At 39.0% G+C, this 17,467-nt stretch overlaps 1 protein-coding gene across 2 annotated transcripts; it reads left to right on the forward strand.

Annotated features, from left to right (window-relative positions):
• Positions 1–204: 204 nt before the first annotated feature.
• PNPT1 (polyribonucleotide nucleotidyltransferase 1) lies at positions 205–15,790 on the forward strand. 2 transcript variants are annotated; one of them, XM_021527534.2, is made up of 29 exons: positions 205–389; positions 1,826–1,886; positions 2,200–2,274; positions 2,724–2,829; positions 3,126–3,175; positions 3,638–3,701; positions 3,787–3,834; positions 4,543–4,656; positions 4,873–5,059; positions 5,230–5,281; positions 5,990–6,047; positions 6,196–6,292; positions 6,387–6,489; positions 7,312–7,382; positions 8,000–8,036; positions 8,787–8,853; positions 8,955–9,044; positions 9,337–9,390; positions 9,497–9,603; positions 10,169–10,240; positions 10,337–10,400; positions 10,942–11,025; positions 11,506–11,589; positions 12,236–12,342; positions 12,436–12,491; positions 13,043–13,121; positions 13,497–13,544; positions 13,894–14,052; positions 14,785–15,790. In XM_021527534.2, the coding sequence occupies exons 1-28, from the start codon at positions 205–207 to the stop codon at positions 14,047–14,049; spliced, it is 2,376 nt and encodes a 791-aa protein (XP_021383209.2). In that variant the 3' UTR covers positions 14,050–14,052; positions 14,785–15,790. The 2 variants fall into 2 exon arrangements, with proteins under 2 accessions (XP_021383209.2, XP_077638117.1); XM_077781991.1 differs by having other exon boundaries at positions 350–389; positions 1,830–1,886.
• Positions 15,791–17,467: the final 1,677 nt, after the last annotated feature.

Raw genomic sequence — 17,467 nt, forward strand, 5'->3', positions numbered from 1 at the left:
CTGCCGCCTTTTACCCCAGAATTCGAGAGTGGCGGAGCAGCCGCATTCGCGCGCTCTGCGCTGCCTGACCCTCCTCAGCCGCTATAGCGCCCGTACGGAACCGAAACCGGCGCGGCGACGCCTCAGCCAATCCGCTCCGCTCTTACTGCGCGGCGCCGCTCCCCCGAGCCAATCGCGCGGCCGCCCTTTCCTGCCTGGGGCGCTATGGCGGCCGCCAGGAGCTGCGGCCGCGCCGCGCTGGGCGCGCTGTCCCGGGATGGCGGCGGGGCCGCGGCGCGGTGGCGGCGGGTCCTGCCCCCGGGCCGCCCCGTCCTGCCCTGGGTGCCAGCCCGCGGCGCCTCGGCGGGGCACAAGCCCGGGCGGGCCGTGACGGTGGAGGTGGGCGGCAGGTGAGCGGCTCTGAGGGGTGTGGGGGGGCGGCAGGGCAGAGCGCTGTCCAGGCTGGAGGGTAAGGCAAACGCGAGGAAAAACTGGTGTAAAGTGCGTTGAGGCACGTGTTGAGGTTATTCTCAATCAGGACGTTCTTTGATATCGGATCTTGGTGTGCTGGCAAGCCTAATCAGCAAGAAGGGAGCCCGGAGCAGTGGAATCAGCCTTGTCGTCGCTGAGTCAGGGACATCAGGCTCTGAGGAGCCCTACGGATGTAATAAATCAAGTTGCTGATGGATGTCTATGTGTACATTGCCAACTTAGCAAAATATTCCAGGCCACCAAGTTGATCAGAGGGATGGAGACCTATCGGGTGAGGAAAGACTCAGAGAATGGGGATTGTTCCGCCTGGAGAAAAAAAGCTTTGGGGTGACCTAATTATGGCCTTCCAGGACCTGAAGGGAGCTGCCTAGAAAGATGAAGAGACTATTTGTGAGGGTGTGCAGTGACAGGACAAGGGAGAACGGGTTAAAAATGAAAGGTAGTAAGTTTAGATGAGACATTAGGGGAAAAATCTTCCCTGTGAGGTCCCTCTGAGCTCTCCTGCCTGGAGAAGCTGTGGCTGCCCCATCCCTGGATGTGTTTAAAGCCAGGTTGGATGGGGCTTGGAACAACCTGAGATGGTGGAGGTGTGGAACTCGGTGATCTTCAGGGTCCCTTCCCACCCAAAGTGTTCTGTGATTCTGTAGCTGAACTGTGTTCATTATAACAGTGAAAATCACACCTACAAGTCATAAGGGCCTTGCCCAGGTGTTCTCCTGAGCATGTGAACAAGTTACCTGGGATAACTTGTATAGAAACTACTAACTAATCATAATAGAGGGGCTGTGCTTGGGAAGGGACCAGCTCTGCATTTCTGTGTATAAATAAAAGTATGGAAAGTTAGGAGGGTGTGCGGGGCTTGTGCAATAGCACCCAGCACAGCCCTAGAATAAATAATCCATATCTCACTCTCGAGTGTGCCCTCATTGCCTTGTTGCCCTCCATCCTCTGCCACAAAGGAAGGAGTATTCTGCAGATGTGGTGGGATGTGTGCAAGCAGCTCCCCTTGCCCTTGAGGGTGTTTTCCAGTGGCTAAACCCCAGCTGGAACAGGTGATGATTCACCTTTGTGATAGAGATAGCTGATGTGCTCCAAGGCTTTGCTTCAAAGTAAAGGAAACAGGACACTTAAGTCTGAAGCAGGACACTTGAGACTAAAGCAGTTGAAATTTAAGTGGGTTTGTTCATTTTTGCTCGAAGAGTTTCAATTTTTATATCTATGAAGAATTTTTATATCTCTTGTGAAGCATAGCCTTTATTCTGTGCAGTTGAGGCTACAGGTGAATGCAGAAATTGCTGGGAAATGTAGATGGATTCACTATAAGCTTATGTAACAGATTGTTTCTTTCCTTTAGAAAGATGGAGCTGTCTTCTGGAAAACTTGCTAAGTTTGCTGATGGCTCTGCTGTTGTTCAGGTAAAAAAACAAAAAAAAAGTCAAGATTTGTCCAGCTTCAAAATTTCTGAAACTTGAAAGTCATTGTGTGGGCATCAGAGCCTGTGGGATATAGAGCCTCAAGTGGCAATTTCATCCCTAACAAAGGGACAGCTGTATTGTATAGGAAAAATTGTTTGAAAAGCAAAGACAGCAGTGTGAACTGTGGATTTATGCAGTGGTTTTCTGCAAGGTATAATTCTTAAGAATTACTGGTTTGTGAATTAAGTTTAGAACATTGGAAGTTATTTTCTTTTCTGGTAACTTCAGTTTTCACCTGTTTTTCTTAACACAGCTAGGTGACACAGCAGTGATGGTCACAGCAGTCAGCAAAACCAAGCCTTCTCCATCTCAGTTTATGCCATTAGTGGTAAGTACTAATGACAGAATTAGTTTTGTGCTAATCAGTGATCAATTTAGCAGTCATGGTCCTTAAACAGTGGAGTTCAGGATGCTGGGGAGAGTGAGGAATGCAAACAGTAGACGACAGACCCTGGACTTGAGATATGCAGTTGATGATAAAATCCAGGATCCTTGTGTGGGTGAGGGATGAGCCCTGGCTGTTGCCTGCCTTGGATTTAGTAAGGCTGTCTTCAAAGCCCTTGCGAACTTTGCCGTATCATCCAAGCTCTGGTATCTGGGTTTGGTTGTGTGGAAAGCTGGTTGGATTGTGAGGCTCAAAGGGCTGTGATTGTTAAGGGTGGGAAGTAGATAATTGGGGTTAGAACTGGATGATCCCAAGGGTCCCTTGTGGGGGTTTCTGTGGCTCTGCAGTAAATAATCAGTTGTCATTAATAATCCCTGAATTTTCTTTGGAAGGTTGACTACCGGCAGAAAGCTGCTGCAGCAGGAAGAATTCCTACAAACTATCTCAGAAGAGAGCTTGGTTCCACTGATAAAGAAATTCTTACAAGCAGAGTAATAGGTAGGCTGAAACCTTTTATTTACAATGTACTTCAAAAATGTTGTCATTTTCTTGTGCTTGTTTGAAAATACAGCCATTTATAATGTGTCAGAAACAAACATGTAATTTATTTATCAATGTGATTGAAATTTTAAGGTTACATGTGTCATGCTGAATACATTTTCTATAGTATTGTCTCTTTTTTTTTCCATTTTTGTCAGTTTCTTGTGGGGTCATTGCAGTACAAACTGATTATTAACTACTGAAACCAAATTCTTATGAACTTTTTATTAAAAGTTTGATTATTTTCTTTGCAGATCGGTCAATCAGACCACTCTTCCCTGCAGGCTACTTTTATGATACACAGGTAGGTCATGCTACCTTCAAAACAGAAAACTTGAATATGGCCAAGGAAAATTTCATTACCCAGGCCCTGTTTGAAGAAAAACTATTTTTATTGACATCAAGGAGGGGTTTGTACTTCACAAACAAGTGTAATGTTGCTTTTAATCTGTTTTATCTTCTTGTCTTACAATATTATTTCATCCTACTTTCCAAATTTTGTTGTCAATATGCAGGAGCAAAATTAAAATCTCTGTACAACAGGGGAAAGATGCTAACAGTAAATATTTTATTTGTGATGTGATACAATAGTATCCATTAATGGGGCTTTATTTTCAGCTTTCTATATTAAATACCTGAAAAAAATTTCCATGTGAAACATAGACTTGTGTAGATTCATGGGGTTTTTTAGTGTCCTTAGCTTTGTATTGACAGTTAATAAAAATGTATAGGTCAAAATTATTCATTGTCTTTTATCTTATGCCAGATCCTTTGTAATCTTTTAGCAGTAGATGGTGTCAATGATCCTGATATTCTGGCAATTAATGGAGGTAAGAAGGCTGTGAGAAATTGGTGCTTTGGTGGGACTTAATGAGATCAGTTTTTTTCTAATCCAGGTATTTATCTTCTTTTCAGCTTCTGCAGCGCTTGCCTTGTCTGATATCCCCTGGAATGGTCCTATTGGTAAGTAAACATTTTGAAATGATGTGTAATTTTAATGTAATGGAACACTTAGACCACAAGTGGTACTTTGTTTTTTAAAGCAGAAGCTGAATCTAAACATTAAATTTCAAGCCCTGGAAATAATTTTGCAATGGAGAGGATTATTGCACTTCAAGGGATTACTTTTTTCTTTACAAAATGCTCTTCTGAGAGGAAATACAATATAGAAATAATGTACTATAGAAACCAATAAATTAATTTTCTCTTAAGAGAAACATATTTATTGAAAAGCATAATTTGGAAAATAGCTGGTTCAGAATACTTTTCCTCAAGGAACTCAGAAAGAGATCTATTTTATTGTGAGTATTTTCTGGGAAGAGAAAAGATCTGCCCCAGAACAAATATTGAACAAGTATCTTCCTTTTAGCTGCCTGTTTTTTTCTAGAAAACATGTGCTGAAATGACAAATACTCCCATTACACTCACAGCATTGTGTGTAATACTGGCATTATTTGCCCTATCCAGTAATAGTACTCAAAAGTGCCCATTCTTAGAATGGGTAGTCTTGTCTTCTAGATTTGTTCTTAATATCTAGTCAACATGCTGATATTTTAAAATTAGTCTGTAGCTTTAAATATTGTTATTAGCTGTTTAACTTTCAAAGTAAAGTGATGCCTTAAAGAGCTTCCTTATTATAATAATAAATGACTTTCTGGAGTTTCTTTGCAGGTGCAGTGAGGGTGGGGCTGGTGGATGGAGAGACTGTTATCAATCCAACTCGGAAAGAGATGTCTTCTAGTGCTCTAAATTTAGTTGTTGCTGGAGCTCCACACAGTCAAGTTGGTAAGTAGGTTAATTGTTGTCTGTTGAGGGCTTGGAAATCTTTGCAGATGTTTACCTTATCTTTGAAATGTGGGTTTTTATACAATAGTGGGAGCAAACAACAGTGATAAGTAATTTTTGGTTAAGTAAATTTTCTCATATTTATGCAGTTTAATGTTAGATTGCTATTGAACAATAAAACAGGAATTCACTGAATTTTTATCTTTCCATTGCCAGTTATGTTGGAAGCAACTGCTGAGAACATCTTGCAGCAAGACTTCTGCCATGCCATCAAAGTGGGGGTGAAGCAGACCCAGCAGATCATCCAGGCCATTCAGCAGCTGGTGAAAGAGCAGGGTGTGGTCAAGAGAACTGTCCAGAAATTATTTATTGCTCCTGAAGAGATTGTGGAACTTGCAAAGAAGTAAGTTCAGAACAAATAATGCAGTTCTAGGAATGTTTATGAGTCTGATACTTTCACCAGACTAGTATTTCACCAAATATTTTTCAAATATTTAGTCCTCAAAAAACCTCCTAATTATAAAAGTGGTTTTTAAGCTGTGTTTTCAAAAATTCTTCCTTTTCTCCCTAAAGACTTGCTTCTAACAAGATCTATGCAGTGTTCACAGATTCAAGCCATGATAAAGTAAGTAATCAGTTGTGATACAATTATTTTTTAAATTAAAATAATAATGAAACTGTAGTAGGATAGAATTCTTTAAGCTTTTTAAGCTTTTTTCCTTTATAAGGAAAGACTGGATGGTCTGGTGCCATGGTCTGGTGGACAAGATGGTGATCATAGGTTGGACTTGATGATGTCAGGGGTCTTTTCTAACCTCAGTGATACTGTAATTTAACCTTGCCTCCTTCCCTGCATCTATTTGTAATAATAAATTGTTGTCTAAGTTCTTAACCTGACCAGAATATTTGCTTGTATTATGTGGAGGTGGAAACTCCCTTTTCCCAAGGAGTCTCATGAAAAGGATGAGGGGGAAATGGGTGCAGGTTACTCTTGAAAGGTTCTGGTTGGGCACAAGAGCAATGTTGTCCTTTGGAAAAATTATCAGTCACTGAGATAATCTTCCCAGGGAAGTGGTAGATTGCCCAATGTGGGACATTTTTAGGATTCAGATGGGGAGGGTGTGGGGCCATCTTGTCTAGACTGCTTTTGCTAGGAAGGATTGGACCACACAACCCTTGAGGTCTCTTCCAGCCTCATTATTGGTTTTTGAATTTGTGTGATACTTCTGTTTCTTATTCCTTAAATTTTTGCCGGTCTTTAAACCAAACAGCCCCAAATCTCTGTTGTTGTTCTGCCCTGTAGAGTTAACTGGTTGCAAATCCTGTGTTCTAGATTTCAAGAGATGAGGCAATCAACAAAATAAGGCTTGAAACAGAAGAACAGCTGAAAGGTATTATTTTTGTTAATATTTTGAGAATGCTTCAATGGAGGTAGCACTGCTTGGAGTTAGAGTATCCTCTTTGTTGGAAGCTATTTTAGTAAAAGTTCTATAAGATTAATTTCCCAACTTCAGATGCAATTTTTTTTTCTATATCTAGAAAAATTTCCGGAGGCTGAGCCTTATGAAATCATGGAATCTTTCAATGTGGTTTCAAAGGATATTTTTAGAAATCTAGTGCTAAATGAATATAGAAGGTGGGTGTATCAAACTCCTACTGATAAGATTTCTGTCAGCTTTTAATCCAATACTGTAGTTTAACTGATCTCTTAATTTCTCTTTGTCACTTAGGTGTGATGGGAGAGATTTGACTTCCCTCAGAGACATTAAATGTGAAGTGAACATGTTCAGAATGCTTCATGGATCAGCCTTATTTCAAAGAGGTCAAACACAGGTAGTGTCACTTCAACATCAGAAATTATCAATGAATTATCAAAAGCTGAAAGATTTGGGTCTTTCATTTAAATGCCAGGTTTTCTTTTTCTTCACATTTAAATAGTAATAAGCAGAAGTGGTGTGTAGGTTGGTAAGTACATTGGTGTGTTGTAGGTCACTGCTAAATTGGGCACATCATGAGAAATCTTTTAAAAGCAACTTCATATACAACCTGAACCAACTAAGGAAATTTTACCCAAAAAATTGAAATAATGAGGTGATTTTTTTTCTCTTCTTTGCCAAAAGTGTCAGCTGTTGGGTGGATGGAATTAACATCGTACTCGAGATTTGATCTTCTGTACTTTCATAGCTCCTTTTGCTAGAAGACTGTCAGCTATTGATCTGAGTTAGGATGGCAGTTGCAGACAGTGATTTACTCCTCAGTGTTGTCCCCTCTTATCCCACTAAAAATAACACCCACTGCAAGTCCGTGTGGGAAACAGGCACAAATAACATTGTGGCTGCAGCTGGCCCTGTCTCTTAAATGTTTCTTAGGGAGCAAACTGCTCTTGCCTCCTGCTTAAGGAGCATTAAATTAGTATTATTAGTATTTTAATTAGTAAATTAGTATTTTTAAATGGGATTGCTTATAAGAATGTATGATCTTTGCAGATTGAGTAAGTTTGTGTGATGGAGAGAAAAAGGTTCTACAAGTGGTACTGGTGGCATCTCATTTGCTGCTGAACTCACTCTTTTTGATTCTTCATAAACAGTAAAATTTGTGAAGGCTGGAACAGCTTAAGGGGGGTTTGTTTTTTATTTTAGCTCATTTTCATTTTAGGTTCTGTGTACAGTTACATTTGACTCTTTAGAATCGAGTGTAAAGTCAGATGTTATCTCCACAGCAGTGAGGTATGTATGTCTTGGTGCTCTGGCAGTAGTAACAAGAGGGAGAGCATTTAAGCACATTTGATAAAATTCTCTTGAACTTCCATGTAGATACTTTTTTAGGACTGAAGAATGTGTAAAATTAGACTTTGCAATGACCTGTTTTCCAGAGATCATGGCAGTGAGTTTGTGTTAGGGTGACATTAATTCCAGAATACACATTTGAAAGTGGAGAGTGTTCCAAGTAACATCCAGTCTGATTTAGGTATTTAAAATATTTGTGGAAAATTTAACTTAGGATGTAGCAAGCTGGTCCTTGTGCTTTGAACACTTTATTACTGAAGTGAAACTCATTCCCTTTAAAGCCACACTTCAGTGATGTCACCCCAATGATTTCATCCCAGTGTGGGAGCTTTTACATTTTAATGTCTCAGATTTACTGTAGCTAAATCTTTGTTACCCCAGAAGAGCTTGTCCACATTTTCTAATTTTGGTAACTGTGGGTGATCAGCAAATACATTGATTTGTTGGTTTTAGCTGGGTCCATTTGTAAGCATAACAATATTAGTTTGAATTGCCTGTTGTGTGTAAAACATGTTTGGTTGCTCCTGTTTTGACATGGTCTTGTTTTTAATTAATAGTGGAATTAAAGATAAAAACTTCATGCTGCATTATGAGGTGAGACTTTTCCTGTGTTACAGCTTTCTGCATGATTCACAGAAGGGCTTCATGTCTTGCTTTTAAAGGTGCAGTTGATCACTTCCAAGGTTATAAATTAGCTCTAGATTTGCCAAAATGTATTTGTGCTAATTCATGCATGAATTTATATCAGCAGAGGTACTGGTTTCCTGAAAAGCAGTAGGTAATTTGTAAATTGGCATTGTATACAGGCTTTTAAATGCCATAACATTAGGTGAGCTCCTTCAGAACAGGTTCTTACTGAAAGCAGGATTAACCTGTGCTATTATTTTTAGTAAACTCTATTGATATGTTCAGCTGATGTGACACAGCAATCGTAAATAAGTGCTTTTACTTCTTGCATCTCTCTCAGCCTTTGGAGCTTACCCAAAGTATTTCCTACAGGCAGATCTTGGGATTATTTCTGTGGCAGAAATAACATTTCTGCTAGATTGTTTGACAAGTTTGTTTGGAGGAAGCTTCTTGTGTTCTCTCTTAGGTACCTTACTACTGGTTTATTCTCTTTTGTCCTGTGGAAGTAAAACGTTTACTAAACATTACGTAAACTGGTCCTGGTTTGCAAACCGAGTGACTGATAGAAGTCACGTGGTGGTTTGGTTATTTTATTTTTAATGTATATTTATCTTGAGATGCACCAACACTTCAAAGATGGGGTTTTTTAAGTATATGTTTTAAAATGGAAAAGAAAAGCAGGTTAATTGTCTGTGTACACATTTTTTTCCTTCATAGTTTCCACCTTATGCAACCAATGAAATTGGCAAAGTTACTGGGATAAACAGAAGAGAGCTTGGACATGGTAAGTCCAGACTAGAGAAATCCTATGCTGAAAGTTCCAGTATTTTATCTCATTTTTATTGATGGATCACTTAGTGGTTGTTTTGGGTTTTTTTAAAACAGGTGCACTGGCAGAACGAGCTTTGAAACCAGTTATACCCCAGGATTTCCCATTCACAATCCGAGTTACTTCTGAAGTCTTAGAATCAAATGGTATTAGGATTTTCCTGTTTTTAACCTGGTGCTGAAGGCTAAATTTGGTTCTTAAAAAGCTTTGTTTAGACAAACTTGATTTATAGGCATGCTAAATAATAGATTTCAGTTTAAATGTTCTTAGTAACTTTTACCTGAAATAATTAAAATAAGAAGCATGTTAGTGAAGAATGGGCCTTTCTTGGTTTAATAAAATGGTATTTGGGGGCATTTTTATGCTACAGGATGAGGAAAATAACCTATCCATTTTTCAGTGTTTAATCCCTAGTTTTTTACTGTATTTCAATTCCAGGGTCTTCCTCAATGGCTTCTGCATGCGGTGGAAGTTTAGCATTAATGGATGCAGGTACAAAATAAGGCCACTTACAAGGATAAACTGCATGTGATAATGTGCTAGAGGATCTGGAAATGACTGAAGACTTCAAAAATGGGGCTTTTTTTGCCACTTCTAGGAGTTCCAGTGTCAAATGCAGTGGCAGGTGTAGCCATAGGCCTCGTTACCAAGTGCAGTCAGGGAAAAGGGGATATCGAGGACTATCGCTTGCTGACAGACATCCTGGTGAGTGCTCCTCATATTGTTATTGTTGAAAATATTGTATATTTTCAGCTTACTGCTGAAAAATACCTCTTGTGGCCTTCTGTAACCTTTTGCCCAGTCAATTCTGGAACATCACTCCTGGAAAAATTAGTTGCATCTTTTGTTTTACCTCACAAATTCCTCCCTCATTTTGAAAAATTTGTATGAAATGTCCAGTCATGTTTCTTATTTTTCATGATTTTAGTTAGTTAAGCATTCATAAGCTTTCTCATTCCAATTAATTTTGTCTTTCCTCATGGGAGAAAAAGATTAATAATTTACTGAAAGAGAGTACATATGGGTGGAGAATGAGCACTTGGAAGAGAGTCTGGGGAGGAAAATGCACAGCCACTGACAGTACTAGATCTGCTGTGGATCAGAAACTTGTCCACAAAAGCTCTTGATTTCCAAGGCAAGAAAGGTACAGTGTTAATCCTGAACAGCAAAATAAAGCTGAAGAGAACTTGGAAGTCTCAAAATTTCTCTGTACTTTTGATATAATGGGAGAAAATTATTCCAACTTGGTTTTGTGTGTCTGTGGTGGCAGGGAATTGAAGATTACTATGGAGATATGGATTTCAAGATGGCAGGCACCAATAAAGGGATAACAGCACTGCAGGTATTGTGACATGAAATTTTCCTTAAGTGAAACTCAGGGAGAGTATTAGAAGAGCTTTCCTGACATGTTGATGGCACTTCATTCTTCTCATGTCAGGTTGATCTAAAGCTGCCAGGGATACCAATAAAAATTGTGGTGGAAGCTATTCAGCAAGCTACAGGTAGGTCTGTTCTTGGACTTAGACACATTTTATTATATTAAATGATAGATGGAATTGTATGAAACTAAACAATAAACTATTTATTTCTCATTCTCATTGTGGGAAAAAACAAACCTATGTTTTATGAAATGGGTTTGGCTTAATTAATAAGCTCCAAACCAACTTGAAAGTAACTTCAGCCAGTGCATGATTTGGACTAACACACATTACATGACTTTCTTTAAATTCAGCAGGATAACATTATAAAAATAATAACAGACTTCCTCTCATTTCACATAAATTCAGCTATGTTTACAAGTGAAACTTGCTACCATCTGGATTCTTACATGTGCAGCTAACATATTCTTGAAGCACATGAGAAAATGAAGCTACATGGTTTAATTAGGATTTAGTGAGTTGGAAAACTTTCAGCTGGGCATTCTCCAGCTAAGCAGGAGACAGGTTTTGACAAGGAATGCTTTTCTACTGTATGACAAAAACTTCAGTAATTTTGTATATTATTAAAATAAATATATGGTTTTTTTATTATTATTTCCTCTAGCTGCAAAGAGGGAGATTTTACACATTATGAACCAAACACTGGCAAAACCCAGACCTAACAGAAAAGAAAGTGGACCAGTTGTAGGTAATGTTATTGTGTGAATTCATAGCTTTCATAATTACCTTTTTAACAATAAATTTCTGCTTAAAATACCTTTTTTTTTAAATGATTGATTACTATATATATTTGCCCTTGCCCTGTGGGGATAATTTGTGAAGGGATTTTGGTTATTTTTTGGTTTTTTGATGGGATTTTTATTGCCATATGGGGCAGCACTCCTATTTCAGTGTACACCAGGAAGCACAACTGGAATTTAAGTGAAGTTATGTAAAGCTTTCACAAAATCAGAATTGATGTAGATGAGAGTATCACTCTGGCTTAAGTTAATATACAGTCAGAGAGTATTCTGTGTCTTCATTTATTTCAGTTCTTACCTGTAAATACATCCCTGTTCAGCAAATACCACAGGTAGCTGTAAGAGATTAAAAGCTAAAAGAATGTGCCCTTTTGTGTGATAACTCAAGATTATTTAGCACTTCAAAGGATTTCTAAATGTTCTTTCAGAAACTATCCATGTTCCATTATCAAAAAGATTAAGATTCGTTGGTCCCGGGGCTTACAATTTGAAAAAACTTCAAGCACAGACTGGTGAGACATTCTTGATTCCTGTGATAATTTAGCCTCACGTGTTCCCTTTGTTTCAGACTTGTATGTTGAACTGTTTCAGTGCTCGGTGCAAACTGAAAATGAAAAAATTCTATATCTGTAGAGCACAGGTTGATGCTCTGCTTTGGACCTGAAACCCTTAATGCTGTGGTGAACATGATTAATGCTTCTCAGGGGATTGGGGTGGATAAAAGGAGGAAAAATCCTATTTCCCTTTGGTTGCAAACCTGTCTGGTCTGGCCACAGAATTCTAGAAGGGCAAAGAATTTTGCCATTCTGCTCCAAAACACTTTCATTTCCCTCAGCTATTAGTGCAAGTATTATTAAAAATCTCTGGGAAATTGACTCATAACCCTCAACATTTTATTCAGGATTTTTTTTTCCTGCCTTTAAAGGATTATAAAAATAATTTTGTTGTCTTTTATGGCCCTCAAGCTTTTCAAGATATTTGCAAGGAGGGGGTGGGCATATGCAGTTGTTCAATGCCTAAATTGAACAAGATTAAATAATGATTAGAAGTCTGAGGTCTTAATGAATGTGCAAAACCATTCTGCTCTGAGCATGTCTTTACTGGGTGTCACTTTTCTGCAATGTGCCCCTGACTGCTGTCCTAAATCCCCTTTTTCAGGTGTGACTGTAAGTCAGCTGGATGAAGAGACATATTCCGTGTTTGCCCCCACGCCGGGGGCAATGCACGAAGCCAGGGAATTCATTGGGGAAATCTGCAAAGATGATGTAAGGACAGACTTCTGCCTCTAACTTCTTCAGTTTGCTTTTTGTGACTTCGTGTCTTACTGGTTTCTTTTTTCTTTTTTTTTTCTTCTATAGCAAGAAGTTAATTTGGAATTTGGGGCAATTTATACAGCCACAATTACTGAAATAAGGTATAAAAAGTGCTTTGGAGTTGAAATTAACTTATTTATATAGCTATATTCCTGATACCTAATTATGATGTAAAATAATTGTATTTTTAAGAGTGCTAAACTTATGCTGGGGATATTGGCACCTGAATAATTTCTGATACTTTTTCTGGTGAAATGATTTTGTTTCCTGATGAAACTGGCTTTTTTTGCTGTTTGTTTAATGTTTAGAATGTCTCTAAATTATAAACCTTAAAGCCTTTTTCATCTTTGAATCTGAAAGTGATGGTATGAATTTGCTTTCCACTTTTCATCACAGTACTTGTCTTCTAAAAATTACATTTTGGGTGGTACCCATTATTGAAATAGTGCCCTGAAATAAGAAATTCTCATCCATTTTCAATTAAGGAAAAATGAGAGAGCATGTTATGGTGGATTAAAGATTTTTTTAAAAGGGATGAGTAAAATTTTGTTTGTGAGATGTTTATAAGTGCTTGCTTTGGGGACCATACACAGAGTGAAATGTGGCCTTTTCTTGATGCCCTTTGAAATGACTGTGCTGTTTCCTGCTGCAGAGATTCTGGAGTGATGGTAAAACTGTACCCAAACATGACCCCAGTATTACTTCATATTTCACAGCTGGATCAAAGAAAGGTAAGCCATCCTTTAACAGGTATAAAATGGGCAATTAGATTTTATTTTTAACCAGTTGTCATGGCTGCAACACACTTACTGTTGTTCCACAGTCCATTTCCAGGTTAAAAGCTGTTAATTAGCAGCACTTTTTTGTTCTAATTCTTTCTGCCCTATACTTAAAGCTGCCAAGAATCAACTGTGTCACTCCTGCAGTCATTTTTACACCAAGTTATTTGGCTCTGCAGTACCCTTTTCCATGTAATATTCAGAAGCCTATTGTTTCTAAGGTGGTGCTGAGCCATTGGGTTGAAGTGTAGCATGAAGAGGCCCTGAATAAAGGGATTTTTATAACAAACTCTGATAATTTTCTTTCTGAAAAACACTGTGTTCCAGATTAAACACCCTAGTGCCCTGGGATTAGAAGTTGGACAAGAAATTCAGGTAATTTTTTTTTTAACATTAAAATGCTAACAAAATGCTGTTTGTATTTTAAAACTTGATGTATTTTTTCTAATTATTTTTGTGTTTATGAAGAAAATATTTTTCCATATTGGATTCCCTTTCTGTGCTAGTTAAAGGCCCGATCATTCAAATTAGATTTATTTAATGTCATCCTCCTCCTATCTAGGCACCACAGTATTTGACAGCAATATAGGCTAAAGGGTGCCTATTTATTGCTTTTCTAGCATCAAATTGAAAAAACTCAAACCCAACCCCCCATCTTTTAAGGAAAATGCTATTTCCAGCTTGTGAAGTTGCTCAGTGTGAAAGCACTTTGTTTCCTTACCAGGTTAAATACTTTGGCCGTGATCCCACTGATGGCAGAATGAGGCTTTCACGTAAAATTCTGCAGTCCCCAGCCACCAGCACCCTGAAAACCCTGACAGAAAAAAACAGCATTGTCCTGGGAGGGGCTGTTTCACAGACATCCACCTCATCCCAGTGACAGGTAAGGCCAGCAGAACAGCTTCAGCTGACTCAGGGCTGCACTTGACAGCTCTGCTAAAGAATTGTGCCAGTCTGGGTTTGTACTGAGCAGTTACCCCTCAGTGCTGTGCAGGGACTACTTGGCAGCTGTGTTGGAGTTAGTTGGGACTTAACAACCAGCCCTTCACACACTGCAGTTGTAGAAGGTTTGATATTATAAAATTGGTTCAAATGCCTTGATGGTCTCTGGCAATCTGGACAGGCTTCTCTGTCCTAAACAAACTTACTTATTCAATTCCAAGATCCTTTTTCTCTACCTTTTAAAGAAAAAAGCCCAAAGAGGGCATTGGAAGAGAAGAAAAAATAAGTTGCTTTCCTGATTAAGTCAACAGTAGAGAAGATTTCAGTCAATTAATGAAATGGCCAAAGCTCTTCCTTAGAAGTAGTTTTCCAGCATGTATTTGACTGTTAGAGGGCTTATGCCTCAGCTTTTCCCAAAATTTATGTGAGTTTTCTTGTTCTTGGAAAGCTGCTAGAACAGGAAGGTGTCTGATGTTAAAATCAGGAGCAGTTAGCAAGCTTGGCAAATGCACAGTGCACCAGTAGGAACTCAAGGCAATCTGTGGCAACCTTCTAGGAATGATTGACAGCACAAAAAGAAGGGAAAATTCACTGAATCTCAGTTTTAAGGAACATCTTTGAATCTCATACCTTGATATAATGAATTGGTTACAAAGTGTTTTCTTTCTTTCAGGAAAAAAGGTGTGATGGTGAAAATACAAGTGACCTTTGCTAGAATTTCTACATGTCCTCACAAGAATCTGAAGGTGGATGGTAGTAAATCATATTTATAAAATAGATACTTATTTATGCTTAAAGGTGATGTAGAACGTCAAGGCCTTCAAGTTGATTAAAAACTTGAAAATAAAACCAGGAGCAAGCAGTGCCCTCATCTTGTGTAGCAAGGTTGAGATGAGAATACAAGAACATGGAATTCTGTAGACTGAGAAGATATTTCAGTGCTAAAGGTTATTCTCCTTTGAGTTATCCACTCAAAACTGTGAATATGAGAAGTAAGAACTGAACAACTCTTCTGTGGGAGAAAGAATTATCCTGTATGCTTGGTCAAGAGTCACACTTGGCCAAAGTTTTATTGGCTTTTCAGTGCACAAGAATGTTGAGCAAGTCATAAAGACTTAGAAGTGTCACCTTTAACATGATGGACTCTGTTTTAGATTAATACATCACTCTTAAAATGTTCAGACCTGTAGCAGAATATATCTCAGCATATGTGAGCAGAACTTGGCTGAAACATCACCCCTTATCACCTGGGTTCATTAGCACTGACTTTTAAAATGCATAATTAAAACATTAAAATTAAAATACTTTTTTTGGAATGAACAATTATGTGATAAATCTTTCCCTGAAACACTCTCATTAAGAATTTCTTAGTCCTATTAATTACATTGCATCAGTGAGTTCACTGATTTATTTTAGACTTCAAAACATTTCCCAGGGGCTCATGAGAGTGACTCGTTTTTCTACTGTGAGGTACAGACTTTGAAAATCAAACAGGGTCCTTCTGATGTTCACCAATTTGTATGCAGGACTAATAAAATCAACTTCCCACCTGGTGGCAGGTGGGCTCTGAACCACCTGAAAGAAAAAATAAAGCATGGGGGAGAGAAGTGGGAATGTACAGTAAAAAATTACTCCTTTTTTAATTCTAACTTAAATATTAAAGAAAGAAATTACTGGTATGCTGCTCTGTAGTTGTTCCTGTCTTTCATGATGTAAGATTGAAAAATAGAAAAAGTTTGGAAAGATTGACGAAAGATTTCTTTGGCAATCTTTTCTTCCTCTTTGAAGGCTGTGTCTTATTATTTCTTAGTAAGAATTCAGATGTCACTTCTTACTGTGACAGTTGACTGATACATGATTGTTACATATGAATAGTGTTAATAAAATTATGTAGGTCAATGTTAAAGTCCCTGAACAGAAACTCAGATGTTGCCATTTCTGGTGACTCTTCCCAGAAATGGACCTCCCCAATCTAAGTGGATTTCCAAGGTTTATCTCCCCTTATTGTAGACTAATTTCTGAGAGGCTGTGTTGTGGAGCTGGTCTCAGTAAAGCAGCTACTGCAGTGCTGGGGCATTGTCTGTTTGGTGGATGATGATAAAGGAGCAAAATTACCTTAATGTTGCTGTGGCAGAACCTGTACAGTCAGCCTGACTTTCTGCATCTGGAACCAGCTTTAGGCCCTGTGGGAAGGGGCGGGGGAAGAGCACACTTGGGAGCTGGCTGGGAGGAGCAGAAAGCAGCTGCTCTTACCTGAGGAGAGAAGCTCAATGGCAGCCAAGAGTTGAGTAAGCGTGTGCTGCTCTGACCCTTCCTGGAGGGAAGGACATCCCAGGCTCTCCTAGAGCCGGTGCAGGGCCGTGGCAGGAGGAGCTTGACTCTCAGGTGGGATCAGCTATGATCAGAAACCAGGTGAGTCCAGAGTGCTCAAGAGAACAAGCTCAGTGATTTATTTCTTCTTTCTTACTGCTCAACATAATTAGCTTCTGTAATGACCTGTCTTAAATGGAGCCATTGAGAGAAATTGCCTTGGAGAGAAGCTGGGCAGGTGCAGCATTGCAACAGCTCAGGAGGGCCAGAAATGCCTTTTATTTGACAAGTCTGAAATTTTCGTGCAAGTGCAAAGAGTCAGGAGCTGGTGTGTCTTCAAATGTCAACAATATATATTACAAGTACTATCATAAAAGTGTAAGAGCTGGCCTAATTGTACTTCTGGGATCACCTGCCAGAGGGAATGATACAGTCTCTTAATTTCACTCTAAGAAATTTTAAATTATTTAGGAATTAATTGCCCATCTTGCTTGGGAAAACAAAAAAAGGCATTCCACAGCTCATGTAGTGACACTTGTGAGTTGCTCTGTCTTCTGTCCACCCTAACGAAATCCTTTGCTTTGATGAAGAACAGAGAATTCTCAGCATTGATAACTTGATGGTGGTAATGGGGATGATGAGCTGCTGGCAGGTGCACTGTGGAAAATGTTGCTTTGCTTTGTCTTAAAGAGCAGAGGCTTGGATGCTTTCCTGGTCTTAGCCTGGGTTTAAATGCAGTATGTAACATTTGTTGGGGCAAGTATTGCATGTTTTGTCCAGGAAAGGCCCCCAGAATTGACTTGCTGGTTCTGGGTACCAATGGCAGGGTCATCCTGGGCTTTACAACCCCCTGGATGCTGTTTTGGGTAGAGAGAAGCCCCACATCTGAGTGAGCACAATCCCAATGACTTCTGGAGTGATATTTTCCACAGAAGTCATTGAATTCATGCCTGGAGAGATCATAGATTTATTTCACAGCTGAAGTGTAAGAAATAGTTTTTCATGCTAGTTCTGATGCGCATACCTCCTTTCTGTAATTCACCATA

The sequence above is a fragment of the Lonchura striata genome, chromosome 3, assembly GCF_046129695.1.
Source record: "Lonchura striata isolate bLonStr1 chromosome 3, bLonStr1.mat, whole genome shotgun sequence".
In the NCBI taxonomy this organism is placed as follows: Eukaryota; Metazoa; Chordata; class Aves; order Passeriformes; family Estrildidae; genus Lonchura; species Lonchura striata.

Bases quoted from the DNA above. Each gene is read 5' to 3' on its own strand.
- PNPT1 (XM_021527534.2), top strand. From the start codon at position 205: ATGGCGGCCGCCAGGAGCTGCGGCCGCGCCGCGCTGGGCGCGCTGTCC. The intron at 10,241-10,336 runs GTATTGTGACAT...TTCTCATGTCAG, and splicing joins AAGGGATAACAGCACTGCAG to GTTGATCTAAAGCTGCCAGG. The intron at 13,122-13,496 runs GTAAGCCATCCT...ACTGTGTTCCAG, and splicing joins CACAGCTGGATCAAAGAAAG to ATTAAACACCCTAGTGCCCT.